The sequence below is a fragment of the Aedes aegypti genome, chromosome 1, assembly GCF_002204515.2.
Source record: "Aedes aegypti strain LVP_AGWG chromosome 1, AaegL5.0 Primary Assembly, whole genome shotgun sequence".
Classification (NCBI taxonomy): Eukaryota; Metazoa; Arthropoda; class Insecta; order Diptera; family Culicidae; genus Aedes; species Aedes aegypti.
The window spans coordinates 144,484,152-144,511,592 of NC_035107.1; the positions used below are offsets into that span (position 1 = coordinate 144,484,152).

General features: G+C 39.7%; 1 protein-coding gene across 1 annotated transcript; it reads right to left on the reverse strand.

Annotated features, from left to right (window-relative positions):
- LOC5565042 (N-acetylneuraminate 9-O-acetyltransferase) lies at positions 1–26,613 on the reverse strand. Its single transcript, XM_021849578.1, is given in 7 exon segments — positions 1–330; positions 333–1,546; positions 1,614–2,372; positions 21,033–21,129; positions 21,190–21,600; positions 26,183–26,279; positions 26,340–26,613. Coding segments are annotated over 5 exon segments (2,394 nt in total). The 5' UTR covers positions 21,323–21,600; positions 26,183–26,279; positions 26,340–26,613; the 3' UTR covers positions 1–139.
- Between the last annotated feature and the right edge of the window lie 828 nt (positions 26,614–27,441).

Genomic DNA, 27,441 nt, shown 5'->3' on the forward strand with positions numbered 1-27,441 from the left:
TTTTTGTTATTTCCCTTTATTATTCAATTTTGATTATTTATTTGTTACCTATATCGATGACTAAGCTTTAATTATAACATAAAAAGATCTTCAGTGCAATTTTGACTCAGTTCAGTACACAATCACTGTCTTGAATATTTTATATCATTCCATCATATCTACCGATAGGGATAAGTACCACAACGAAGATCAGCACATTACGGAGTGCCAACTTCCAATCATTTGGTATTACATAGGGCAGCAGTACGGTTGTTAGACGATGGATTTCGTGCGATACGCAGACGAATATAAACGAAGTTATCAGAACATTCAAAGTGGGAAATCCTGGAGAAGAACCAGAACGCCATTTCTGTCCGCTGCCAGCCAAATGTGATACTGGCATATGAACAGCTCCAGCGAAATTCGTCCGAACCATGCGAAAAATGTCGAATAGCGCGTCCGAAGCATACCGGAAATGTTACGTAGCAGTATGTAGCCAACGATTGGAATGAACACTACGTACGAGTGGATTTCCTCACAATCTTGCTTATTCCGACAGAAAAATGTCCACGTCGTGTAGAATCCTATTCCTGCTATGGCTGCCAATGTCGATGTTAACGATATTCGCCTTGAGAACAAGTTTCCATGATTATTGTCGTCGAAGAAATAATACCTTTGGGCGATATGGAACATAGCAGCAAAAATCATTCCATATGTAATAGTATAGCGATCCAGTTTCCAACGATACCACCATTCATGAATATCGTCATCAGTTGTTACGAACAATGCTTTCCAAGGCCGGGTTACAAAAATGCGTTCAAAAAACACCTCACTCATGTAGAGTACCGTTATAACGCTTAACATGCAGACGAATTTCAGAACTACATACAGATATTGGTACGCATTGTTTTCCGAGCTCTGTGCTGTAATCTTTGGTGGAATAGATAAAAGGAAGTAGATCATGCAGTACCAAAAGGACAGCAACGGTACAAAAAAGTAAAATTGATACGGACGGTTCATACACAAACAAAGAATAACTGTTAGGAAATTGATCTTGAACATAACGTGCAGGAACCGCACTATTCCGCTATTTCCTGTCTGCCAACAATAAGTGAAATGACTATATCCGGACAGAAACAGATACCCGCTAATGAGCACCTTTATGTGCATGTAGATGGGTAGAACATGCGAAGCGCCAGTCATGTAGTATATCAATATAACCAGCTGCATCCAACCTTTCAGCTCATCGGTTTGGTCACGGTGCAGAACCTTCGTAAACTTACTGTCTTCGGTGAAGAATAGACCCAATACAAACACATATCCGACCGGAATCCAAAAACTGAACTCCGAGTAGTACTTGTTCTCCTTCATGAAGAAGTTCGTACGATCACACAGGTAGAAGTACGCCATGATGATGGCCAGGGACGCTAGGGCTATAATCGGGGATTGTGAGTTTGCTGCCGCTGGGGTGACTCCGGTGCTGGTTTGACTCAGCGGAACGTAGATGTTAACACCTCGCAGTTTCAGCAGCCATCGTCGGACGATCATAGCGCAGGCAATTGCCAAGCTGTAAGGAAAAGAAGAGTGATACTGGATTGAATTCAATACTAGATACTCCAGAAATTAATACTCACCAAACTCCAAGAGTTGCGTACGTCACTACTTGTATGATGGTGTACGATTCAGCACTGCTACAACAAGTTCCATCGTTATAGTTCATGTAGTCGTTGCAATACATGTTCAGCAGAATCTGTATATCATGCTTCAGAGCCAACATGCCCAGACTGTTGCCGTCGACAAACTCATCCACAAGCCCGGACGCAATCATCTTCGACGAGGACCAAATTTTCGCATCCGAATAGCTCAAAATGTCGTAAACCACCTGATTGATGCGATCGATGTCTTCGTTTTGGACGTTCTTCCACTCGTCATTGAGGCGATCTTGATCGATGGGATCCTGCAGCTTCCAAATCACTTTGGATTTTTTCGCCACTAAATTATCGATTGGTTTCACCATTCTCGTCAAGTTCTTTTCGAAGGCTTTCTGAACCTCTTTGGTAACATTGCCATTGTGGAACGTAGAATAGGCGCAGCTGGCCACAATCAAACTGGGAGGATCATCTTCGTGCTGCCATTTGAGGAACTCATCGATCATAGTTTTGGATATTTCATTGGCATAAATGTAATTGATTTGCAATCTTAGTTTGTAATCCACAAATTGGAGATTCTCTGTTTTACTGAGCGTTGATTGTATGGAGGCATTATCGGCGTCTCGAGGCTTCAGATGATTGATCATCTCCAAATAAAGCGACCGCACGCGAACGTCTCCGATAAACACAAAATGGTTCTGGTTACCCCAAAAAGCCAAGTATCGGAAACATTTTCTGGTGTCCCTAGAATACACAATTTGATTATTCATACGAATGATTAAACGGCAGGGTGTCACAGAAAACAAACAATGTTGAAAAAGTTATGGTGCTCAAGCCTACAATTGAAAATATGTTTATTTACAGCAATTTCGTAAAACAAAGCAACTTTTTAAACTTGTAGAACTTCAGTCAGATCAACTTATGAAAAAGGATAATTTTTAATGAAAATTGACATATTTTGACGTTTTTAGGCAAACAATTTCAACACAAAATAAATCGCACGTGCTCTGCGCGCGTGTGTATTTATTAGATGCCACCCCATATGGGTTATAAGAAGGGTCTGCGTGAACTGTTGGAATTTGAATTCGAAACTTGTAACCTTCTGAGCTATTGGGTCACCAAGTGGCTCGGTAGCTTAGTTGGTAAAGCACTCGTCTAGAATACAAGAGTCAGTGGTAACAAAAGACGTCAAGAACGCGTTCAACCGTGCCGCAGCCGTACACAGAATGCGGGTTCCCGGATATCTGTGTAAAGTTCTGCAAAGTTACTTTCAGAACCGGGTACTGGTCTATGACACAAACCAGGGACGGATGTCAATTGAAGTCACAGCGGGAGTTCCACAGGGATCCATACTTGGTCCAACATAGTGGAACATGATGTACGATGGAGTGCTAACCTTGTCACTGCCGAATGAAGTCGAGATCGTCGGGTTCGCAGATGACGTCGTTCTTGCGATAACTGATGATACTGCGGAGGAGGTGGAGATGCTGACGGCGGAATCGCTAGACACCATTGAATCGTGGATGACTGGAGTCAAGCTGCAGTTGGCTCATCATAAAACGGAGGCACCAGTCAGCAACTGCAAGGTGGTTCAGCAGTTGGAGATCAACGTCGGAGGGCACGCAATCCCATCGAAGCGCTCTTCAAAGCATCTTGGAGTAATGGTCAACGACAGGCTAAACTTCAACTGTCACGTAGACTATGCCTGCGAAAAGGCAGCGAAAGCTGCTAACACCGTAGCATCATGCCCAACATTGGAGGACCAAGAAGCAGCACGAGGCGTCTTCTGGCGACCGTATCATCGTCTATACTAAGGTATGGAGTCCCGGCTTAGGCGGCAGCGTTAGGAATTAAACGTAACCGAGATAAGCTGGCAGGTACGTTCCGGCTCATGGCTATACGGGTAGCGAGTGCCTACCGCACTATATCATCGGAGGCAGTGTGCGTTATCGCCGGAATGATCCCTATCTGCATCACTCTGGCTGAGGACATCGCATGCTACCAGCAAAGGGACACTAGGAATGTGAGGAATAGGGTAACCAATATATTTTGGACCCCTAAATATTTTGGACCCACTGGGTAATTTTCCTGAAAATTTCCCAGTTTAAATCGAAAGACCAACTCAATTCGCATGCCATTTAGAAAGATATGACTATTCCGCACTTGCATCAACCGCTTGTACATAGAAAATGTGTTTATTTGTTTATTTTAGTGGCCCCGGCAAACTTCGTCTTGCCATCAAGTAGGCTGTTGAAAAACGCTTTGGACAGGGCTGGAAAGCGTCAATTTAAATAGAGAGTGCCGTGCGACTTTTACATTGATTGCTTCCTCACTGTCATCGGACGGCGAGACAATGACAGAGATTTATTTGAAATTCTCTTTCATTTTTCCGTCGCTACGGCTCGCGACGGAATCGTAAGCTTGATAATTTTTAGTTAATTATCTGATATGATTGTTATTTATATTGCTGGAATCATGAAACAATATCCACTTAACGTCTCCTCCTTTCTGGCGTTACGTCCAAACTGGGACAGAGCCGGCTTCTCAGCTTAGTGTTCTTATGAGCACATCCACTTAACGTATCAACCACATTTACTTACAAATTCATTAATATGAGATATAAATTTAAATAGCTAAACAACATTAAAGTTGCTCTCATGAGAGCCCCGTCATTGCGACGTGACGAAGTGAGCGCATGAAATATAGTTTCGTGTAGTGACGATGAGAAGGCTTGTTTCGTCAGTGTTGCAAGTCGGTCATGATACATAACAGCCCTGCCTGGAATGCGGTGAACAGGGGAATGACGGCGATTATGTCGTTGCTGCAAAGACGATGGCGTGAAGACCATAGAGCTCCGGGTCGCGATCGGAGTAGGCTAGATCCTCCGTCGGGGACTAGACCGAGTAGAGCGGGCGTAGCGTAGTATCGGTTAATAGTCGTCGGGGCGTTTGCAAACCGGAAACCATCCTCCAACCGGAATTGCAAAACCGACCCTGGCACTTGGCCGACCAACGTCGAGTCGGAGTAGGCTGAGTCCACCGCCGGGGTCTAGCTGAGTAATTCGCGAAATAGAACCGGCAAATGATCGTCGGGGCGCCTGTGAATCGGAAGCTTCCCACCACCGGAATCGCAGGACCGACCTCGGCATCTGCCCGGATGGCATCGGTTCGAGAGATCTTCCGCCGCCGGGGAAATCTTCGTCGGAGTAAGATAGATCCACCGCCAGGGACTACTCTGAGTAGTACGTAGCCTATCACCGGCTTAAGTCGTCGGAGTGCCAGTGAACCGGAAGCCATCCTCCAACCGGAAACGCTGAACCGACCTCGGCATCCAACTGGTCAACCAGGAGAGCTCGAACAGCAGCAGCGGAGAACGAGTTGTCGTAGTGCAACGAAGTGCACATGAGCGTCCAGAAGAAGTTCAACAGGGCTCTGACGAGAGGACAGCTCAAGGGAAGTATGCGTCGTCGCACAGAAAGCTGTCCAAAGCCCCGGTCGAGGTGTGGTCGAGGCACAGGAGCAGTAGGGAAAGTTTATTAGTGGTTAAGCACGCCTAACGTGAGTCCCACACCGTGCCAACACACAACAGGCCAGGCTTTTGAAGCTTTTTTGTACCCTACTATAAACAAAACAAAAAAAGAATAAAAGAGTCGTGGGTTCGAATCCCACCTGAGCACGTGTTTTTTTTTTAATTTCACTCATAAATTATCCATCTGTATCATGCATTTCAATAATTCATTTATTTAGTTAATATCTAACACTGAATCAACAATTTTACGCAACAATACTCGGTTCGTGGCCGCACCTCTCCATCCTCGGGTGTCCAACACGCTCGCCAAATTGATACGCACTTGATCCGGCCACCTAGCTCGCTGCGCTCAACGCCTTCTTGTATCAACCGGATCTGAGATGAGCACCATCTTTGCAGGGTTGCTATCCGCCATTCTTGCAACATGCCCTACTCATCGTGTCCTTCCAGCTTTGGCCACCTTCTTGATAATAGGTTGTAACCTGCTCCTATAGCTTGGTGGCTATAGCGGGTGATCACTACTCGTGTGTTGAGCCACTGATGGTGCTCAAAGCCTCACCAACCAACACAGGAGTTTTGGTTAAAGATTTACCATGTCGAATCATCACACTCTCGCAACACCAACAACAGAACAACTCATCAGATTGATCGTTGCCAATTGTCGATCAATCGCGCCGCATGCCTCGAATGTATGCTCCGCTGGGCGCAGGCTGCTTTGCTATCAGATTAATTTTCATCCGACATCACCCAATTGATACCACCCAATAAACACCCCAATAGTTTTGATCCACATCATTATCATCACCACCATAAAAAAATCCACCGGTATCAGAAACCCTAACAGCAGACACTCATTCTCTGATAAGATCGATAATGATCTCCCGTTGACGATCGTGTTTGAGTACCTAAACTCACCCATCACTTCTTAGCGCATACAATCGATACCAATAAAACCATTGCACAGGTTGCTCAGAGCCATCAGTTATCGGTTGAACACCAAGCAGACCATTTGTGTGCCAGAAAAAGAAGTACAGTCAGATTCCCAGTGTCTCCCAGTTAATTTATTGGTCTGACCGATTGTGAGTTGTGTGGTGCAAATTTGTATACCCCCTTTGAACAAGTGTTTAATTGTTTCCCCCAGAACGTAGCATGATAATCATGATGGCTAAAACTGCTATTTCGATGCATAGGCGGGAGTAGAGGATTTCAATGAGATCGGTAAGAAACTAACGGGGTTATAAAGCATGATTCCGAAATTGATTGTTAGTGCAATACTAATGTGAAGTTGAACGCCTTCATAGGCCTTTCTTTAATCCAAGCATGGTGGTGATTCGGAATCGAGTGGTGATGTCGTGGTGGTAATACGCTAATGGCGTGCAAAGCAGCGGGGCTGGCCGGCATGGCGCTGGTAGTATTCCCCCCCGACTGTCCGGACAGAATTCCCTTGAAGAGCCGCCGTGGGATACACTTCAACACACCCACCACACTCAACAGAACATTAGGCTAAGCGCAACTCTAGGATAAGTTCATCAATAAATGTAAGTACACCCTAATTGATCATTCCATTTTTTATATGTAAAGCTGTAATTTCTTTATTGGTTTGGGATGGCTCGCTTAAGTCAGCGTTGTGGTTCCGCTTTTGATCGAACCAGATTGCTGCTAAGGGTCAAGTGTTAGGGTCGGGGGACCAATGCTCGTTACCTTTCTATTTTACTAAAATTTGTCTCCAAGTCTCATGCGCCCTCTGCGGAGTGGTGACAAATGGCGCCCAACGTGAATAATTGTAAAGCGGATTGAACCACCTGACGAAGTTTTCTTTTTGGAGTCATTCGCTTATTAAAAGATGGTTTTGAGTTTTCATATTAAAATGGCTGATCTCTATTGTAAATATGTATATAAATTTTTTATTGTATTATTTTGAATTACCTTTTTTATTGCATGAACTGATTTTTTTCTCTCATAATCGTTTTGAAGTACCTGAAGTGAATTATTATTATTATTATATTGAAGTGCAATAAGTGAATTCATTAAGTTATATTGAATTAGTTTTTTGTGCATGAAGTGATTTGTTTTTAATAAAAATGAAATTGAATTAGGTGAAATTTATTTGATAAAAGTAGTTGCTTAGATTTTCAATCAAAAGTGAATTAGTTAATGAATTGGATTTTGAATTTTATTTTATTTTTATTTTTTATTATTTTTATTTGAATCCCACCATTGTTTTTGTTTGGTGAAAAAAGAAAGGCCGATTCTCAAAGAAAGTAATTATTTGTGCAACAAAAGAGTTAATTTGAATAGTGATAAAGGACACTAAATTGTGAAAAAGGACACTAATGGCGAAAGCAATTCAAAGTGAAGAAGATTTTTTGCAAGCGTTCAATATTTTTGAAAACGAAGAAGCTAGTCCGGTGATGAGAATAAGCGAAATGAGTGAAAAGCAAGTTCGAAGACTTTCGATTTCCCCCACTTTTAGGGAGGAACTTGATAGAGTATACGCGAAGAAAGCAGCAGAAAACGGTAGTGTAATTGAGAAAGACAGAAATAATGAAGAAATGCATGAAGATAATCGTTCGAAAATTCCGATCCCGCCCAAATTACCACAAAATCGTCCAATGGCGGTGATTGAAGAGAATGAAGAAGAAAACAATCAAAGGTATACAGGAACAATCCCTAAAACTAATGCAAGAATGGTGGAACAATTATTATCAGAAAATGGTGCTCCAAATCTTGATCTTAACTTTGAACCCAATTTACCCGAATTTTCAATTGAAAGCAGTGTAAGCAACATGCTTCCACCTGGATTCAATATTAAATCTGGCAATCTAGCATGGAATAGTAACCCACTTTTCCATAATTTAAATGCTAGCCAGAACTCTAATAAAAAAGCGTTAGCTGTTTCACAATGGCCAATAAAATACGCTGGGAATGATAATGGCATTGGATTGAATTTGTTCCTCCGTCGAGTTGAATTTTTTGCTCAATCTGAGAACATGACTAAATCAGATTTGTTCCGATCAGCTCACTTTTTATTAGTTGGGCCAGCCCAAGACTGGTTTGTGGCAAAATGGCCAATTTTACGATGCAAGGATTGGGATTATTTTATCCAGGCTTTAAGAAACCAATTCTTACCCAAAAACATAGACCATTACATAAAAATTAGGTCATTTTCAATGTTTCAAGCAAAACATGAGCTTTTTTCGAATTTTTTGGTTCGCATGGAACAGTTTTTCTTATGCAGAACAACCCCACTACCGGATCAGGACAAATTTGACATTATTTGGCACACCATGAGGCCAACCTACAGAGACAAGCTAGCTCTGATGGATGTTAAAAATTTAAATTCACTTGAAAACCTTTGCACAAGGATTGATAATAGTAATGAAGCATTAATGAATCGTTTTGTTCTTTCATTTGAAAACAATAAGGTGAATGAGGTCACAAGTCTAGCTAGATTTGAATCTCCATTTCTTTCTAATCAATCTTCCACTGAACCATCCAACAGAAATAGGAATCAGCAACACAATCTGCAATCAAATTCTCGAAATAATCAAAATAATAATCGCAAAAACAACAATAATCCAACACAGTTTCAAAACTCCAACCGACCACAATACCAGAACTCAGCGAACAATCAAAATCGGTATGGTGGTAATCCAAATAGGGTGATTGAAGAATACAAACCTGAGAACAGTTGGAGAGATTTAACGTTAGATGATATTCTCAAATTTTACAGAATTCCAGATCGCAAAGTATGTTTCAACTGCCGCAAGTTCGGTCATCATTATACCAGATGTTACTCAAGACGAACTGTCTTCTGTTGCATTTGTGGTTTGCCTGAATTCCACTACGAAGAATGTCCCTTCTGTGAATCAAAAAACCAAATAAGGGAAAATTGAAGGAGGTTGTTTTCCCGATCGCTCAAAATCCTCCACAATCGAGTTCCAAGAATTTAATTGAATCATTTCAAAACAAAATTGCAGAAATGGATACGCAGCATCATAATCATACGTCTGGTGATGATTATCATGAATTCACTGATCATTTTCACAACGTTAATTCTGTACTAGTGAACCTAAATGGAGACGCAAGGTATTTTCTGAAATTTAACATCCTAGGCTTACAGCTTCATGGATTATTAGATAGTGGTAGTAATGTAACTCTAGTTGGTGAACAATTTGGTAACATAACCAGCTTTCTTCAAATACAACCACTAGAGCGAGATATAAGCATTTCAAGTGCAAGTGGACATCCAATGCAAATCTTAGGATATGTTGACATCCCTTTCAATGTGAATGAAACCACAAAAATACTTCCTTGTCTAGTTGTGCCAGAACTTGAAAATAGATGTATTCTAGGCATGGATTTCTTTAAATTGTTCAACATTGAACTAACATTTAATGAAACTCATCACTCGCAAGGCTTCACGGCTTGCAATGTTGAGCAACGCAATGAAAATTTATCAAATGTCCATGCTCTCACTGCTGAACAAAATCAGATGTTAGAAGACGTAAAAAAATCATTTAAAATATCAGAACCAGACACTCTTGATGCTTGCAACGTGATGGAACATAATATAGAACTGACGGACAGTAAAGCAATCCACTTGAACCCGCATCCTTGGTCTCCGACCATTCAAAAGAAAGTCAATGTAGAAATTGACAGACTTTTGAAGATGGACATAATAGAACCTTCAAATTCTAGCTGGGCTCTGCAAGTTGTTCCAGTGACAAAGGAAAATGGAGACATGAGGCTTTGCTTAGACGCTCGCAAACTGAACGCCAAAACAGTACGCGACGCATATCCTCTAGCCAGCTCTATGAGAATCCTCAACAATTTGGGCAAACATAAATATTTTTCTGTAATTGATTTAAAGGAATCCTTCTTACAAGTAAAACTAGCAGAAAATTCAAAAAAATTCACTAGCTTCAAAATTTTAGGAAGAGGACTTTTTCATTACAAGCGTCTTCCATTTGGCTTGATTAACAGCAGTGCGACAATGTCTCGTGTTCTGGATATTGCTCTGAAAGAAGGGAAATACGAACCATTTATCTTCTCATACCTCGATGATATAATTATTGCAACAAATAACTTTGAAGACCACATCAAATACTTAAAAATCGTGGCCGATTGTCTTAGAGAAGCCAATCTTTCGGTAAATTTACAGAAATGTAAATTTTGCCTCAAAAAGATCAAATACTTAGGCTTTATCCTTTCGGAAGATGGTTATCAGCCGAATCCTGAGAGAGTAGCTGCGATCTCCAAGTTTGCTAGACCGCAAACTCCAAAGGAGATTCGCAGATTCTTGGGGATGGCAGGATACTACCGCAATTTCATACCGAATTTTAGCGGTATATCAGCCCCTATCTCAGACTTGCTGAAAGGCAAGCCCAAGAAGATAAGGTGGACTGAGAAAGCTGAAACGGCTTTCAAACATCTGAAAGAATGCTTGATGTCAGAACCTGTCCTTTCAAATCCAGATTGGTCAAAGAAGTTCACAGTGCAAACTGATGCTAGTGATCTAGCGATAGCTGGAATCCTTACCCAGGAACTAGAAGGAAAGGAGCATATAATTGCCTATTTTTCGAGAAAATTAACAGCTTGCGAGAAAAAGTATGGGCCAACTGACAAAGAAGGCTTGGCTGCTCTCGAAGCAATTGAACATTTTCGTTCCTACATCGAAGGTTCACATTTTACCTTAGTCACGGACTGCTCAGCGTTGACTTTCATATGCAACTCGAAGTGGCGTCCAAGCTCACGACTGTCCCGTTGGTCAGTTAAGCTTCAAGAGTTTGATATGACCATTAGACACAGAAAAGGTCGCGACAATATAGTCTGCGACACTCTTAGTCGTGCCGTTTATGTCATATTTGAAGATTCCACTTCAGAATGGTACCTGGAACTGAAAAGAAAAGTTAATGAAAACCCTGAAAATTATCCAAATTTTAAGGTTGAAAACAATGATTTGTACAAATTCATCACTGCTCGTTCCTTACATGAGCCAGCCAGATTTGAATGGAAGTTAGTTGTACCTCCAGACAAAATGCAGGCACTAGTTGAACGAGAACATGCAATGCTGATGCATTTGGGTGTTGACAAAACCTTAGAGCGATTGAAACAAAAATTTTACTGGCCCAAAATGAAAATAGATGTGAAAAAAGTTTTATCCAAGTGCAGTAAGTGTAAAGAATCCAAATATCCAACAGTACCAACCATTCCTCCGATGGGAGAACAAAAAAGTGCAACACGTCCTTTTCAAATGATAGCACTGGATTATTTAAGTGGATTTGTCAGAAGCAAATCTGGAAACACTGACTTATTAGTATGTTTGGACATTTTTTCCAAGTACGTTCGCCTGTTTCCTGTTAAGAAAATCAGCGTGGACAGCTTGACAAAAATCATTGAGACTGAATGGTTTTTCAAACTGGGAGTTCCTCAAACATTGATCTCAGACAATGCGGTAACATTTTTGGGGAACAAATTCCAAGAATTGTTAAAGAAGTACAATGTCCATCATTTTAAGAATGCTCGGCGTCACTGTCAGAACAATCCAGTAGAGAGAGTGAATAGAGTCATTTTGGCATGCATCAGGACTTATTGTCAGTATGATCATCGTCTTTGGGATACACAAATCGCTCAGATCGAATTTGCTATCAATAATACGAAACATTTTTCTACAGGATACACTCCGTTTTTCCTTGTTCATGGGTATGAATCGATCGTAGATGGAAGGGACCATCTTCATGATAGGCAAACTTCTGATCCATCAATAGATCAATTTACTCAACGAAGAGAAGTGGTTGTGGGTCCTTTGTACGAAGAGGTTGTTAGGAATAATAAGAAGCAATTTGAGAAATATAAGAAAAATTACGATAGCCGACACAAAGCATTACCTCCAACTTTTTCCATAGGGCAGAAAGTGTACAAAAAGCACTTCAAGCTGTCCAATGCAGCAGATCATTATGCTGCGAAGCTAGGTCCAGTGTACGTCCCTTGCAAGATAATTGCCAGGAGAGGGGCAACTTCTTATGAACTGGAAGATGAGAATGGCAGGAATTTAGGTGTTTTCGCAGCTCAAGATTTGATCCCCGAGTGAATGGTGTATTAAGTGTTAATTGTGTGAATTAGTGTGAATTTGTGTGAACAGATAATTATTTGTAGATGAGATTTTGTATGGTGTGAACAATCGTATGCAGTGAATTTGAATCAATGAATGTTAGGATAAAGATGGCCATCTAAAGTATGAATGATAGAAATGTTTGAATTGAGTGTTTTTTAGTGTGAAATAAAGCGTAAACGAGTAAAGTGTGTAGTATAAATGAGTTTAATAATTCATATTATGAGCAGTCGCAATAGCCAAAAGATGCCCTCTGTACTCTTTAGGCGAGGTAAGAACAAAGTCTTGCCTTCTCAGTCATAAGATTATTTTTGTAGTCTCTTGACGCGAAAATATTCAAAGATGTAGGTATTAAAATATGCAAAAACGCTTAAAACGCCGGTTAAGAAAAAGTACGAATATAGGAATATCATTAAAATCCTGTCTAGACAGTCAGAAGTGATCTGAAGATTCTTCTGACATGGTAAGAAAGAATCGAGTATAACTAAATCTAACCAGACTGGTCGTGAGGAACCTTCAGTATTCTCATGACTCGACAGGATTCAATCGAAGATACAAACAAACTCTAAAGATTGTGAACCGTTGGAGATTCTTAGCATCCCCTCGATGCAGGAATAGTATTTGTTTTTGATAGCAGATGCTTAATTGAACACTATAGGTGTAACATACTCCAGCACAGTCAGTATTACAACAACAGTTCAACCCTTTATCAACTACAACAACCGCAAAATCCAAACCGTTTGAACCGGCAGTAGTAGTAAAATCATAGTAAAAATAGATCATGCCTCTGTATAAGATCTCAAAATCTGACCCGACAAGAATGTTCTCTCAAATGGATTACGGATTATACTTGACAAAACTGAACACTTGTTTGTCTGGACGGCAATTGGCTGTCGTGTGAATGGATTTGACTGTGGTGATTTAGAAATACAGTACTATCGAGAAGACCATCATAGATGCTCTCCCCATATTACTGTCTGGTGTGGGGGTATTGTAACCTGCTCCTATAGCTTGGTGGCTATAGCGGGTGATCACTACTCGTGTGTTGAGCCACTGATGGTGCTCAAAGCCTCACCAACCAACACAGGAGTTTTGGTTAAAGATTTACCATGTCGAATCATCACACTCTCGCAACACCAACAACAGAACAACTCATCAGATTGATCGTTGCCAATTGTCGATCAATCGCGCCGCATGCCTCGAATGTATGCTCCGCTGGCGCAGGCTGCTTTGCTATCAGATTAATTTTCATCCGACATCACCCAATTGATACCACCCAATAAACACCCCAATAGTTTTGATCCACATCATTATCATCACCACCATAAAAAAATCCACCGGTATCAGAAACCCTAACAGCAGACACTCATTCTCTGATAAGATCGATAATGATCTCCCGTTGACGATCGTGTTTGAGTACCTAAACTCACCCATCACTTCTTAGCGCATACAATCGATACCAATAAAACCATTGCACAGGTTGCTCAGAGCCATCAGTTATCGGTTGAACACCAAGCAGACCATTTGTGTGCCAGAAAAAGAAGTACAGTCAGATTCCCAGTGTCTCCCAGTTAATTTATTGGTCTGACCGATTGTGAGTTGTGTGGTGCAAATTTGTATACCCCCTTTGAACAAGTGTTTAATTGTTTCCCCCAGAACGTAGCATGATAATCATGATGGCTAAAACTGCTATTTCGATGCATAGGCGGGAGTAGAGGATTTCAATGAGATCGGTAAGAAACTAACGGGGTTATAAAGCATGATTCCGAAATTGATTGTTAGTGCAATACTAATGTGAAGTTGAACGCCTTCATAGGCCTTTCTTTAATCCAAGCATGGTGGTGATTCGGAATCGAGTGGTGATGTCGTGGTGGTAATACGCTAATGGCGTGCAAAGCAGCGGGGCTGGCCGGCATGGCGCTGGTAGTATTCCCCCCCGACTGTCCGGACAGAATTCCCTTGAAGAGCCGCCGTGGGATACACTTCAACACACCCACCACACTCAACAGAACATTAGGCTAAGCGCAACTCTAGGATAAGTTCATCAATAAATGTAAGTACACCCTAATTGATCATTCCATTTTTTATATGTAAAGCTGTAATTTCTTTATTGGTTTGGGATGGCTCGCTTAAGTCAGCGTTGTGGTTCCGCTTTTGATCGAACCAGATTGCTGCTAAGGGTCAAGTGTTAGGGTCGGGGGACCAATGCTCGTTACCTTTCTATTTTACTAAAATTTGTCTCCAAGTCTCATGCGCCCTCTGCGGAGTGGTGACAAGGTTTCGCCGTAGAGTTCGACGAGCTTCGCCGCCACAAACCGTTTTCCTGGACACCGCCAAAGATCGTCCAAAGCACCCAACGTTCGAAGACTCCAAGTGTTTGCAAGTCCATCTCGAGCATCGTCCACGTTCCATGCCCGTAGAGAGCTACCGGCCTTATGAGCGTTTTGTACATGGTGCATTTGATGCGGGTGTGAATCTTTTTTGACCGCAGCTTCTTGTAGAGGGCATAGTAGGCCTGACTTTCACTGATGATGCGCCTCCGTATTTCACGACTAACGTTATTGTCAGCCATCAGCAAGGTTCCAAGGTAGACGAACTCGTCGACCACATCGAACGTTTCCCTGTTTACCGTAACACTGCTGCCTATGCGAGCCCTGTCCCGCTCGGCCCCACCAGCTTGCATGTACTTTGTCTTTGTCGCATTCACCACCAGTCCAACTTTTGCTGCCTCGCGTTTCAGGCGGGTGTACAGGTCTGCCACCTTTTCAAATGTTCGGCCGACAATGTCCATATCATCCGCGAAGCAAGCCAATTGAATGAATCTCGTAAAAATTGTACCCCGGCTGTTAAGCCTGGATCTTCGCATGACACCTTCAAGCGCAATATTGAACAACAGGCACTAAAGTCCATCACCTTTGCCGTAGTCCCCACCAGGATCCAAACGAACTGGAATGTTCGCCTGAAACCTTCACACAATTTTACATACCTTCCATCACCGCTCTTATCAGTCTCGTGAGCTTCCCGGGAAAGCTGTTCTCGTCCATGATTTTCCATAGTTCTATTTGGTCGATACTATCGTATGACGCCTTGAAATCGATGAAAAGTCGATGCGTAGAGACCTGGTATTGACGGCATATTTGGAGCATTTGCCATACAGTAAAGATCTGGTCCATTGTCGAGCCGGCTTGATAACTCCCCACGAACTCGTACTACAGGTGACAGACGACGGGGATCTGGGATAATACTTTGTAGACCGCATTTCGAATGGTGATCGCTCGAAAGTTCTCACAATCAAACTTGTCGCCCTTCTTGTTGATGGGGCATATTACCTCTTCCTTCCACCAGATTGTGCCTATCAGCCGGTGCAGACAGATGGGCCTCTTTATGAGTTAATCTCCAATACCATCCTTATCAGCAGCTTTATTGTTCTTGAGCTTTTGAATAGCATGCTTAACCTCCCTCAAAGAGTCCCCACTTTCCATCATCCACAGTACTGACGAAGGAATTTCCTCCGTTGTATCGACCTTCATTACCTGTTCTCTCAGCGCCATTCCGTATATAACGTTCCACGTTCTGCCGGGTCCCTTACTGCAGCATGACCGCCCGCGCTGCATTCTTCTCCTCCAGAATCTGCCTACATTCCTCGTCGAACCAATCGTTTCGTCGATTCCGTCCCACGTACCCGACGTTGCTCTCAGCTGCATTGTTGATGACTGCTTCCACTGTTCTCCAGCAGTCATCCAGCTCACCCTCTTCCGGTAATGCAGCCTCGAGGTGCAGCGCGTGTGCATCTGCAACATCCGGTTGCTTAAGCCGCTCTAGGTCATATCGAAGCGGCCGTCGGTACCGTACGTTGTTAACGACGGAGAGTTTTGGGCGCAGTTTAACTATCACCAGATAGGGTAACCAATATATTTTGGACCCCCTGGGCCGTTTTCCTGCAAATTTCCCAGTTTGAATCAAAAGACAAATTCAGCTCAGATGCCATGTGGAAAGATAGGGTTATTATGCACTTGCATCAACCGTTTGTACATAGAAAATGTGTTTATTTTATCTGAAAATAATTTAATTTAATCGGTTCATCCATGCAACCGTTACACACAGAAATTGAAGCCGTCTGAAATTTTTCAAATGTAAACAAAAACTTTTTTCAAATTTCTGAACTTATAGCGTAGAGTTTCTTTGGTTTTCCATTGTAAATCGATTGATTAGACTACGGGAAAGCATGTTATACAAGCAGCGTCGTGGACTTTGTCGCCAAACGATAAAAAATGCCGGGGGTCCAAAATATATACTTTGAGGGTCCAAAATAATGAAAAACAGTGCTTTATTTTCGACGAATTGTGGATCCTACATGACCGTATGGGCATTTTTATCTCGTAGAGGAAGTTTTTCTCTACATTTTAGCATGTTCTTTGACTTGGTTACGCTGTGCAATTAATTAATTGGAACAAAAAACTAAAATCACTTCCTTAGGGGGTCCAAAATACGACCGTTACCCTAGTGGTCAGAGTCAATATTAGCGATGATGTGACGTAGATAAAACGAAATTATCTCAGCCCCCTAAAAATATTTTCTCGATCTTTTTTCACGAAAATGTTTTTTTATAAATACCGTACACCCTTGCTAATTTGACATTTGTGTGCCCATTGAAAAATGTTTAGATTAAAGCTTTTACTTGAACGATTTCCAAAACTAAATAAGCAGGTTTCTTCAGTATAAAAAAAAGCAAATAGGAAAATACAAACTTCCGTTTCTTTCAACCCCCTGAAGAAAGCACTAATGTTTGGAGCTAGCCACCTTTTGCGTGGTGCTAGTGCTGGGTAACATCTGTTTTGCTGACGACGTAGACATTGTAGGAAGAACGTTCCAGGTGGTTTTTGAACAGTATACCAGGGTGAAACGTGAAGCAGATCGGGTTGGATTGAAGCTAAATACGTCGAAGACGAAATACCTGCTGGCTGGAGGAACCCAGCGCGATAGAGCTCGCATTGGCAGACGCGTGATGATCGACGGGGATGAGTTTGAGGTGGTGGACGAATTTGTCTACCTCGGATCATTGATAACGTCGGATAACAACTCCAGCAGATAAATTCGAAGACGTATCATTGCCGGAAGTCGTGCTTACTACGGACTCCACAAGACCTTGCGGTCTGGTAAACTTCATTTCCGTACTAAAAGTACCATGTACAAGGCGCTGATAAGACCGGTAGTTCTCTACGGGCATGAGACGTTGACAATGCTAGGAGTTTTTGAGCGACGTGTGCCTAGGACGATCTTCGGCGGAGTGTGCGTAAGCGCATAAGTCGTGTTAGCAAAAACTTTTACGACTTATTAACATTAATTTTGTAGATAACTTTATGTTATGCTTTCCTTATATAAGCCATTAAGAAAAACGAACGTTTTTGTTATTCGTGATTTGATGCCTAGTCGGTAGAAGACGGCTTTTTTCCGTTTTGGAAATTGTTCGATTCTTACTTGAGCCTTAAAACTGGTCAAACCAACTGAGGTACCCGGTAATGCTGATAGTTTTAAAATTTGGAATAAAAATCGTAGGTACATGTGTACCTATAAAATGTGTACCAATAAAACGATTTTTATAAGTTTTTAAAAAGTTCTGAAGACCAAAAATGTTTTTCTGCGTGGTCACCAACCATATGGGGCATTATGAGCCACCCTACGAGGCAATATGAGCCACCTCATTAAATCGTATGATTTTAGTTTAAAACACGATAGTGAAGAGCGGATGATAAACAGTACAATAGTGGGAAGGAAAATTTATTAACTTTGCCTTAACTTATTAATTATACTGGCTTGTTTTATATATATATATACACAACACATATAGTAAATAGACCAAGTAGATCTAGTATTAAATTTCGACACTTGGTTCAAACTATTTTCTAGCAAATTTTTCCGCTTCAAATGGTGCACATAGATGACTATGAAGTAAAAAAATTATCAAGTTTATTTAGGCGGTTTTTTGTGTTCAAATTTATGTTTGTTTCATGTTTTGCTTAAATCTAGGTGGCTCAAATTGCCCCACCTCTTCACTTTAATCACTTTAATAATATTATGTTTTACAATAATTTTGTTTACGAACAAATCTAATTTCCTGCACGAATTGTTCAACTAACACCGCACGAATACAGTTTTGACTCATATTCCGAACATTTAAGGCTAATAGTGACTTCAAATGCAGCTGATAAGCATGAACCAGCTGATATTTGAAAAAAATCTGCGCAAAGCCTAACTGCTGAGTGTGTTGATTTAAATGCAGAACACTGTAGCACATTCCGAACACCTTGATTCAAGTTCCAAATAGCGCAAATTATCGTATTCAAATGATTAATTTAGGAAAAAAAATATTTGCATTGGTCAGTAACTAAAGATATAAAATAGACATTAAAATTAAGTTGCAATGATTGCAATTGCCTGATAATTCAAGAAATTTGAAGACATATTTCAGCAAAATACGCCAACTAAATCGCCAAAAGGTGTCATGCACAAATTACGTCACGCTCCAAGGGGGGAGAGGGGGTCAAGCCAAGCGTGAAAAGCCTTACAAAATTTTCAGAGGTCTCATACAAAAATCGTGACATAGGGTGGGAGGGAGTCAAAAAAGTTGAAATTTAGCGTGACATAATGTATGTACCATCCCTAAGATAAGTGTTCGGATTATGAGTCTGTTCGAAATTTGAAGCAAAATGATACCCAAATGAAAAGGGACATTTCAAATAAAAATAAAAATCAATAGTAAATTTTCAATGAATCCATGCAGAATTCATTTGAGAAATTACTCAAAATCTTCGAAAGAGACTACACGGCACAATGGTCCGAATCGACATTTTAGCCGGATAAGTGTTTTCTCTGTTCTCGTCGATTTTACGCGTTCGATGTCTTTAAAGAAGTTATTCGTTATTGAGTTGTGCATCTTCAGTTGTAGATCTAGTTAAATTCTATAACTTTGCTGAAGACAGCACGCCATTACATTTTTAAATCTTGTGAATTACAGGCGAGTTTCAAGTTTTTTAAGTGTATTTTTAAAGTGACTTTTTCAATTTACAAAAATTACGTTCTCACAGTTTTTGCAGCAAAAGTTGTATGGCATTTCGAATGCCACATAAAGAAAAATTCTATCGAACCAACTCCATGAGTTATGGGCATCTAAAGATTTCATAGTTTTTCACTTAAATTTGCTTATAACTTTAAAATCACAAGAATTACAAACTTGCGATGTTCAGCAAAAATGTGTATCTTAACTTCCTCTGCAACTCTTTTGAAGATCATATTCACGTAAACCTGCAAATGAAAAGTTAGGCCGAAATAACTTATTTTTCGGGTCCACCCTAAGTTAAAATTTTAAAATCAATTTACTGAGTTCAAATGAAGAGTTCGATCAAAAGTGTCTTCGACAAAGTTGTTCAAAATAACATTTTCTTGAAGTTTGCAGAAGAGTGCAGCCACAAATTTCATCAAACAAATAAGTCTGCGTCAAAATTTTAACTCAAATAAGGGCCACCCATTCAACTTTTTTTTTTTATAAAGATGCAAAACTCAATTACGAATAACTTCTCTGAAGACGTCGAACCGAGCATCTACAATCGACGAGAACAAAGAAAACCCCCTTTCCGGCTAAATTGTCGATTCGAACCTAGCGATGGGCGATTTTAAATCGATGTTCCGAACATCGATTTTTTTCGTTTCGATTAATTGATTTTTTGAATCGATGTTAGGATCACTCGAAATCGAGTGAATCGATTTTCTTCATTCGATTCAAATGTATGAAATTGATCTGAATTTTTCAATGAGTTGAAGAATCTTAAACCTAGTTTTGAAGTATTGAATGTATAATATTTTGATTGAAGGAATTAAATAATCAAATACAATAGCATTTGGTCTTATTTTGAGAGCTTTTTTTTTTGTAAATTTTCATATGGGCTTGAAAATTGAATCGATTCAAAAACATCGATTAAAATTATTTGAATAAATCGATGAATCGATTCGACATACCGAATCTGAATCGGTTCACTACCATCGATGTTCTGGTTTAATTTGCCCAACGCTATTCGGACCATTGTAACTTCGGACGCACGGGTAACTCCTGGATGACATTCTAGAGAAATCTCTGGAGGTCCTACTTCGAGAAAAATTCTAATGGATTTCCTTGGGGAATTTATGTTTAGAGCTATTTTTTAGAGGGTTTGTGACTAAATTATCGAAAATAGTTGAAATAATTGGTGCACAAATCAGCGTTGCAGCTCGTGGTGCAATTCTTGTAGGATTTTCAGAAAAAAAATCCTGAACAAATTTTCTCCAAAACCCCTTAAATATATTTTTATGGGTTCTCTTTGGAAAAATTCTCGGGGAATATCAAAGAGTTTTCGGAACAATCTCTGTGGAAATTACTGGAGGTAGCAGCATTTTCTGATGAAAGATTCTGGAAGAATCGCTTGAAGCATATCTAGCAAAATCCTTTAAGATTTTTTGGAAAGATACCTGCAAGAATTTCTGGCGCAATCTATAGAGGAATTTTCATAGAATTCCTTGGATGAGTCTCTGAATGTATTTTCATAGATTTTCTAAAAAAAATCATTGGAAGAATTCCTGTAGCACTTTTTCGAGGTATCTGCGAAATTTCTGAAGAACCTGTGGAGATTTTCAATTTTATTTTGGACGAGTACCATGACTTTTAGAATGTTGGATTTTTTTCTGGGACACCCTATTGGGATGGCCTTTTAAACCTTATAAAGTGCACTTACGTTTCGGTATACTTATGGAGCATACATCCGAAAGGTTGCCACTCCTTGTCGCCTTTGAATCGACCATCGCTCAGAAGCCATTTACAGGAATCACTACCTACAAATTCGCAAGTTAAAGCCGTTACAATTTGCATCAAAATCCTGAAATACTACTCACCATATCTAAGGTGCAATAATCCATGATAGATGGTGAAACCGAGAACCATCAGAAAAGCCAACTTCTTGGCATTGCTGGCGTTCAAGTTCTGAATAAACTGTTCCGCTTTCGATATTTTTACTTCACTTCCCATCGCGGAAGCTGTTTGCAATAGCAAAACTGGCAAATACGGGGGTTTTAATATATTTTTTCCTCAAATTTGTATGTACCACAAGAAAATTAAATTTTGATCATGAAACTTGGCCCGGATCACAACAAAACCGATGCACTCGCTGCAGTGACTGCGTCAGACAAGGTGCATTTTTCTGAAAATTCAAAATGACGTTTGAACACGTTGGGCTGCGTTCACAGGTTATATTGCACGGAAAGATTTCTTCCAAGAAGTGTATATACCACCTATAGGTTTACCACCTACACGGAGAAGAACGAAAATACTAGTTAGTATACGATTTAATATTTGTTCACTATAATGCTCTTCTATGTTCATAGAATCTTAAAAATTATTCACCTTGTTATTATTTTTATACCTCATTATGCTTATTCTCGAATTATTTTTCACCATGATTATGTGATGAATCACGCTACTCTTGGGACTTATTCAAAATAAAGTACCATTTTGTTTAGATCAGAATCAACATCACAACGTGTTCTTAAGCATTTTTCGCAATTATAGTAAAATTACTGGACTCCAACACCAAGTGTCATGCCAATCTGAGTTTATTGAGCTGTGACTCAAGTGAAAATCGTAAGAAAGAAAAACAGAAATGTGTTAATGTGTATAAAAAGTGTCAGGAGTAGATCATCCTTCGCCGTCACAATGCCGGTCTTTCCGCGATTTTCCCGGTTCAGATCAGAAATAGCACCCTTGAAGGAGATTTTTCCACAAAAAAAAAGCTGCCGCAGGAAGCGGTGAATGGAAGTAAGTTCGTTTATCATATTTATTTCGGAATTTTGTTATCATTTTGTCACTATTCCAGTTCATTATCCGGGAGACCTCATCCATTCCGGCACTAATGTTTGGAGCTAGCCACCTTTTGCGTGGTGCTAGTGCTGGGTAACATCTGTTTTGCTGACGACGTAGACATTGTAGGAAGAACGTTCCAGGTGGTTTTTGAACAGTATACCAGGGTGAAACGTGAAGCAGATCGGGTTGGATTGAAGCTAAATACGTCGAAGACGAAATACCTGCTGGCTGGAGGAACCCAGCGCGATAGAGCTCGCATTGGCAGACGCGTGATGATCGACGGGGATGAGTTTGAGGTGGTGGACGAATTTGTCTACCTCGGATCATTGATAACGTCGGATAACAACTCCAGCAGATAAATTCGAAGACGTATCATTGCCGGAAGTCGTGCTTACTACGGACTCCACAAGACCTTGCGGTCTGGTAAACTTCATTTCCGTACTAAAAGTACCATGTACAAGGCGCTGATAAGACCGGTAGTTCTCTACGGGCATGAGACGTTGACAATGCTAGGAGTTTTTGAGCGACGTGTGCCTAGGACGATCTTCGGCGGAGTGTGCGTAAGCGCATAAGTCGTGTTAGCAAAAACTTTTACGACTTATTAACATTAATTTTGTAGATAACTTTATGTTATGCTTTCCTTATATAAGCCATTAAGAAAAACGAACGTTTTTGTTATTCGTGATTTGATGCCTAGTCGGTAGAAGACGGCTTTTTTCCGTTTTGGAAATTGTTCGATTCTTACTTGAGCCTTAAAACTGGTCAAACCAACTGAGGTACCCGGTAATGCTGATAGTTTTAAAATTTGGAATAAAAATCGTAGGTACATGTGTACCTATAAAATGTGTACCAATAAAACGATTTTTATAAGTTTTTAAAAAGTTCTGAAGACCAAAAATGTTTTTCTGCGTGGTCACCAACCATATGGGGCATTATGAGCCACCCTACGAGGCAATATGAGCCACCTCATTAAATCGTATGATTTTAGTTTAAAACACGATAGTGAAGAGCGGATGATAAACAGTACAATAGTGGGAAGGAAAATTTATTAACTTTGCCTTAACTTATTAATTATACTGGCTTGTTTTATATATATATATACACAACACATATAGTAAATAGACCAAGTAGATCTAGTATTAAATTTCGACACTTGGTTCAAACTATTTTCTAGCAAATTTTTCCGCTTCAAATGGTGCACATAGATGACTATGAAGTAAAAAAATTATCAAGTTTATTTAGGCGGTTTTTTGTGTTCAAATTTATGTTTGTTTCATGTTTTGCTTAAATCTAGGTGGCTCAAATTGCCCCACCTCTTCACTTTAATCACTTTAATAATATTATGTTTTACAATAATTTTGTTTACGAACAAATCTAATTTCCTGCACGAATTGTTCAACTAACACCGCACGAATACAGTTTTGACTCATATTCCGAACATTTAAGGCTAATAGTGACTTCAAATGCAGCTGATAAGCATGAACCAGCTGATATTTGAAAAAAATCTGCGCAAAGCCTAACTGCTGAGTGTGTTGATTTAAATGCAGAACACTGTAGCACATTCCGAACACCTTGATTCAAGTTCCAAATAGCGCAAATTATCGTATTCAAATGATTAATTTAGGAAAAAAAATATTTGCATTGGTCAGTAACTAAAGATATAAAATAGACATTAAAATTAAGTTGCAATGATTGCAATTGCCTGATAATTCAAGAAATTTGAAGACATATTTCAGCAAAATACGCCAACTAAATCGCCAAAAGGTGTCATGCACAAATTACGTCACGCTCCAAGGGGGGAGAGGGGGTCAAGCCAAGCGTGAAAAGCCTTACAAAATTTTCAGAGGTCTCATACAAAAATCGTGACATAGGGTGGGAGGGAGTCAAAAAAGTTGAAATTTAGCGTGACATAATGTATGTACCATCCCTAAGATAAGTGTTCGGATTATGAGTCTGTTCGAAATTTGAAGCAAAATGATACCCAAATGAAAAGGGACATTTCAAATAAAAATAAAAATCAATAGTAAATTTTCAATGAATCCATGCAGAATTCATTTGAGAAATTACTCAAAATCTTCGAAAGAGACTACACGGCACAATGGTCCGAATCGACATTTTAGCCGGATAAGTGTTTTCTCTGTTCTCGTCGATTTTACGCGTTCGATGTCTTTAAAGAAGTTATTCGTTATTGAGTTGTGCATCTTCAGTTGTAGATCTAGTTAAATTCTATAACTTTGCTGAAGACAGCACGCCATTACATTTTTAAATCTTGTGAATTACAGGCGAGTTTCAAGTTTTTTAAGTGTATTTTTAAAGTGACTTTTTCAATTTACAAAAATTACGTTCTCACAGTTTTTGCAGCAAAAGTTGTATGGCATTTCGAATGCCACATAAAGAAAAATTCTATCGAACCAACTCCATGAGTTATGGGCATCTAAAGATTTCATAGTTTTTCACTTAAATTTGCTTATAACTTTAAAATCACAAGAATTACAAACTTGCGATGTTCAGCAAAAATGTGTATCTTAACTTCCTCTGCAACTCTTTTGAAGATCATATTCACGTAAACCTGCAAATGAAAAGTTAGGCCGAAATAACTTATTTTTCGGGTCCACCCTAAGTTAAAATTTTAAAATCAATTTACTGAGTTCAAATGAAGAGTTCGATCAAAAGTGTCTTCGACAAAGTTGTTCAAAATAACATTTTCTTGAAGTTTGCAGAAGAGTGCAGCCACAAATTTCATCAAACAAATAAGTCTGCGTCAAAATTTTAACTCAAATAAGGGCCACCCATTCAACTTTTTTTTTTTATAAAGATGCAAAACTCAATTACGAATAACTTCTCTGAAGACGTCGAACCGAGCATCTACAATCGACGAGAACAAAGAAAACCCCCTTTCCGGCTAAATTGTCGATTCGAACCTAGCGATGGGCGATTTTAAATCGATGTTCCGAACATCGATTTTTTTCGTTTCGATTAATTGATTTTTTGAATCGATGTTAGGATCACTCGAAATCGAGTGAATCGATTTTCTTCATTCGATTCAAATGTATGAAATTGATCTGAATTTTTCAATGAGTTGAAGAATCTTAAACCTAGTTTTGAAGTATTGAATGTATAATATTTTGATTGAAGGAATTAAATAATCAAATACAATAGCATTTGGTCTTATTTTGAGAGCTTTTTTTTTTGTAAATTTTCATATGGGCTTGAAAATTGAATCGATTCAAAAACATCGATTAAAATTATTTGAATAAATCGATGAATCGATTCGACATACCGAATCTGAATCGGTTCACTACCATCGATGTTCTGGTTTAATTTGCCCAACGCTATTCGGACCATTGTAACTTCGGACGCACGGGTAACTCCTGGATGACATTCTAGAGAAATCTCTGGAGGTCCTACTTCGAGAAAAATTCTAATGGATTTCCTTGGGGAATTTATGTTTAGAGCTATTTTTTAGAGGGTTTGTGACTAAATTATCGAAAATAGTTGAAATAATTGGTGCACAAATCAGCGTTGCAGCTCGTGGTGCAATTCTTGTAGGATTTTCAGAAAAAAAATCCTGAACAAATTTTCTCCAAAACCCCTTAAATATATTTTTATGGGTTCTCTTTGGAAAAATTCTCGGGGAATATCAAAGAGTTTTCGGAACAATCTCTGTGGAAATTACTGGAGGTAGCAGCATTTTCTGATGAAAGATTCTGGAAGAATCGCTTGAAGCATATCTAGCAAAATCCTTTAAGATTTTTTGGAAAGATACCTGCAAGAATTTCTGGCGCAATCTATAGAGGAATTTTCATAGAATTCCTTGGATGAGTCTCTGAATGTATTTTCATAGATTTTCTAAAAAAAATCATTGGAAGAATTCCTGTAGCACTTTTTCGAGGTATCTGCGAAATTTCTGAAGAACCTGTGGAGATTTTCAATTTTATTTTGGACGAGTACCATGACTTTTAGAATGTTGGATTTTTTTCTGGGACACCCTATTGGGATGGCCTTTTAAACCTTATAAAGTGCACTTACGTTTCGGTATACTTATGGAGCATACATCCGAAAGGTTGCCACTCCTTGTCGCCTTTGAATCGACCATCGCTCAGAAGCCATTTACAGGAATCACTACCTACAAATTCGCAAGTTAAAGCCGTTACAATTTGCATCAAAATCCTGAAATACTACTCACCATATCTAAGGTGCAATAATCCATGATAGATGGTGAAACCGAGAACCATCAGAAAAGCCAACTTCTTGGCATTGCTGGCGTTCAAGTTCTGAATAAACTGTTCCGCTTTCGATATTTTTACTTCACTTCCCATCGCGGAAGCTGTTTGCAATAGCAAAACTGGCAAATACGGGGGTTTTAATATATTTTTTCCTCAAATTTGTATGTACCACAAGAAAATTAAATTTTGATCATGAAACTTGGCCCGGATCACAACAAAACCGATGCACTCGCTGCAGTGACTGCGTCAGACAAGGTGCATTTTTCTGAAAATTCAAAATGACGTTTGAACACGTTGGGCTGCGTTCACAGGTTATATTGCACGGAAAGATTTCTTCCAAGAAGTGTATATACCACCTATAGGTTTACCACCTACACGGAGAAGAACGAAAATACTAGTTAGTATACGATTTAATATTTGTTCACTATAATGCTCTTCTATGTTCATAGAATCTTAAAAATTATTCACCTTGTTATTATTTTTTATACCTCATTATGCTTATTCTCGAATTATTTTTCACCATGATTATGTGATGAATCACGCTACTCTTGGGACTTATTCAAAATAAAGTACCATTTTGTTTAGATCAGAATCAACATCACAACGTGTTCTTAAGCATTTTTCGCAATTATAGTAAAATTACTGGACTCCAACACCAAGTGTCATGCCAATCTGAGTTTATTGAGCTGTGACTCAAGTGAAAATCGTAAGAAAGAAAAACAGAAATGTGTTAATGTGTATAAAAAGTGTCAGGAGTAGATCATCCTTCGCCGTCACAATGCCGGTCTTTCCGCGATTTTCCCGGTTCAGATCAGAAATAGCACCCTTGAAGGAGATTTTTCCACAAAAAAAAAGCTGCCGCAGGAAGCGGTGAATGGAAGTAAGTTCGTTTATCATATTTATTTCGGAATTTTGTTATCATTTTGTCACTATTCCAGTTCATTATCCGGGAGACCTCATCCATTCCGGCCATCGTGAGCAAGACGGATTTGCAGCAAATATGCTGGAAATGGTGGATTCTGACCAAAGCAGAACAGGAACAGACTGGCAGCAGCAATGGGT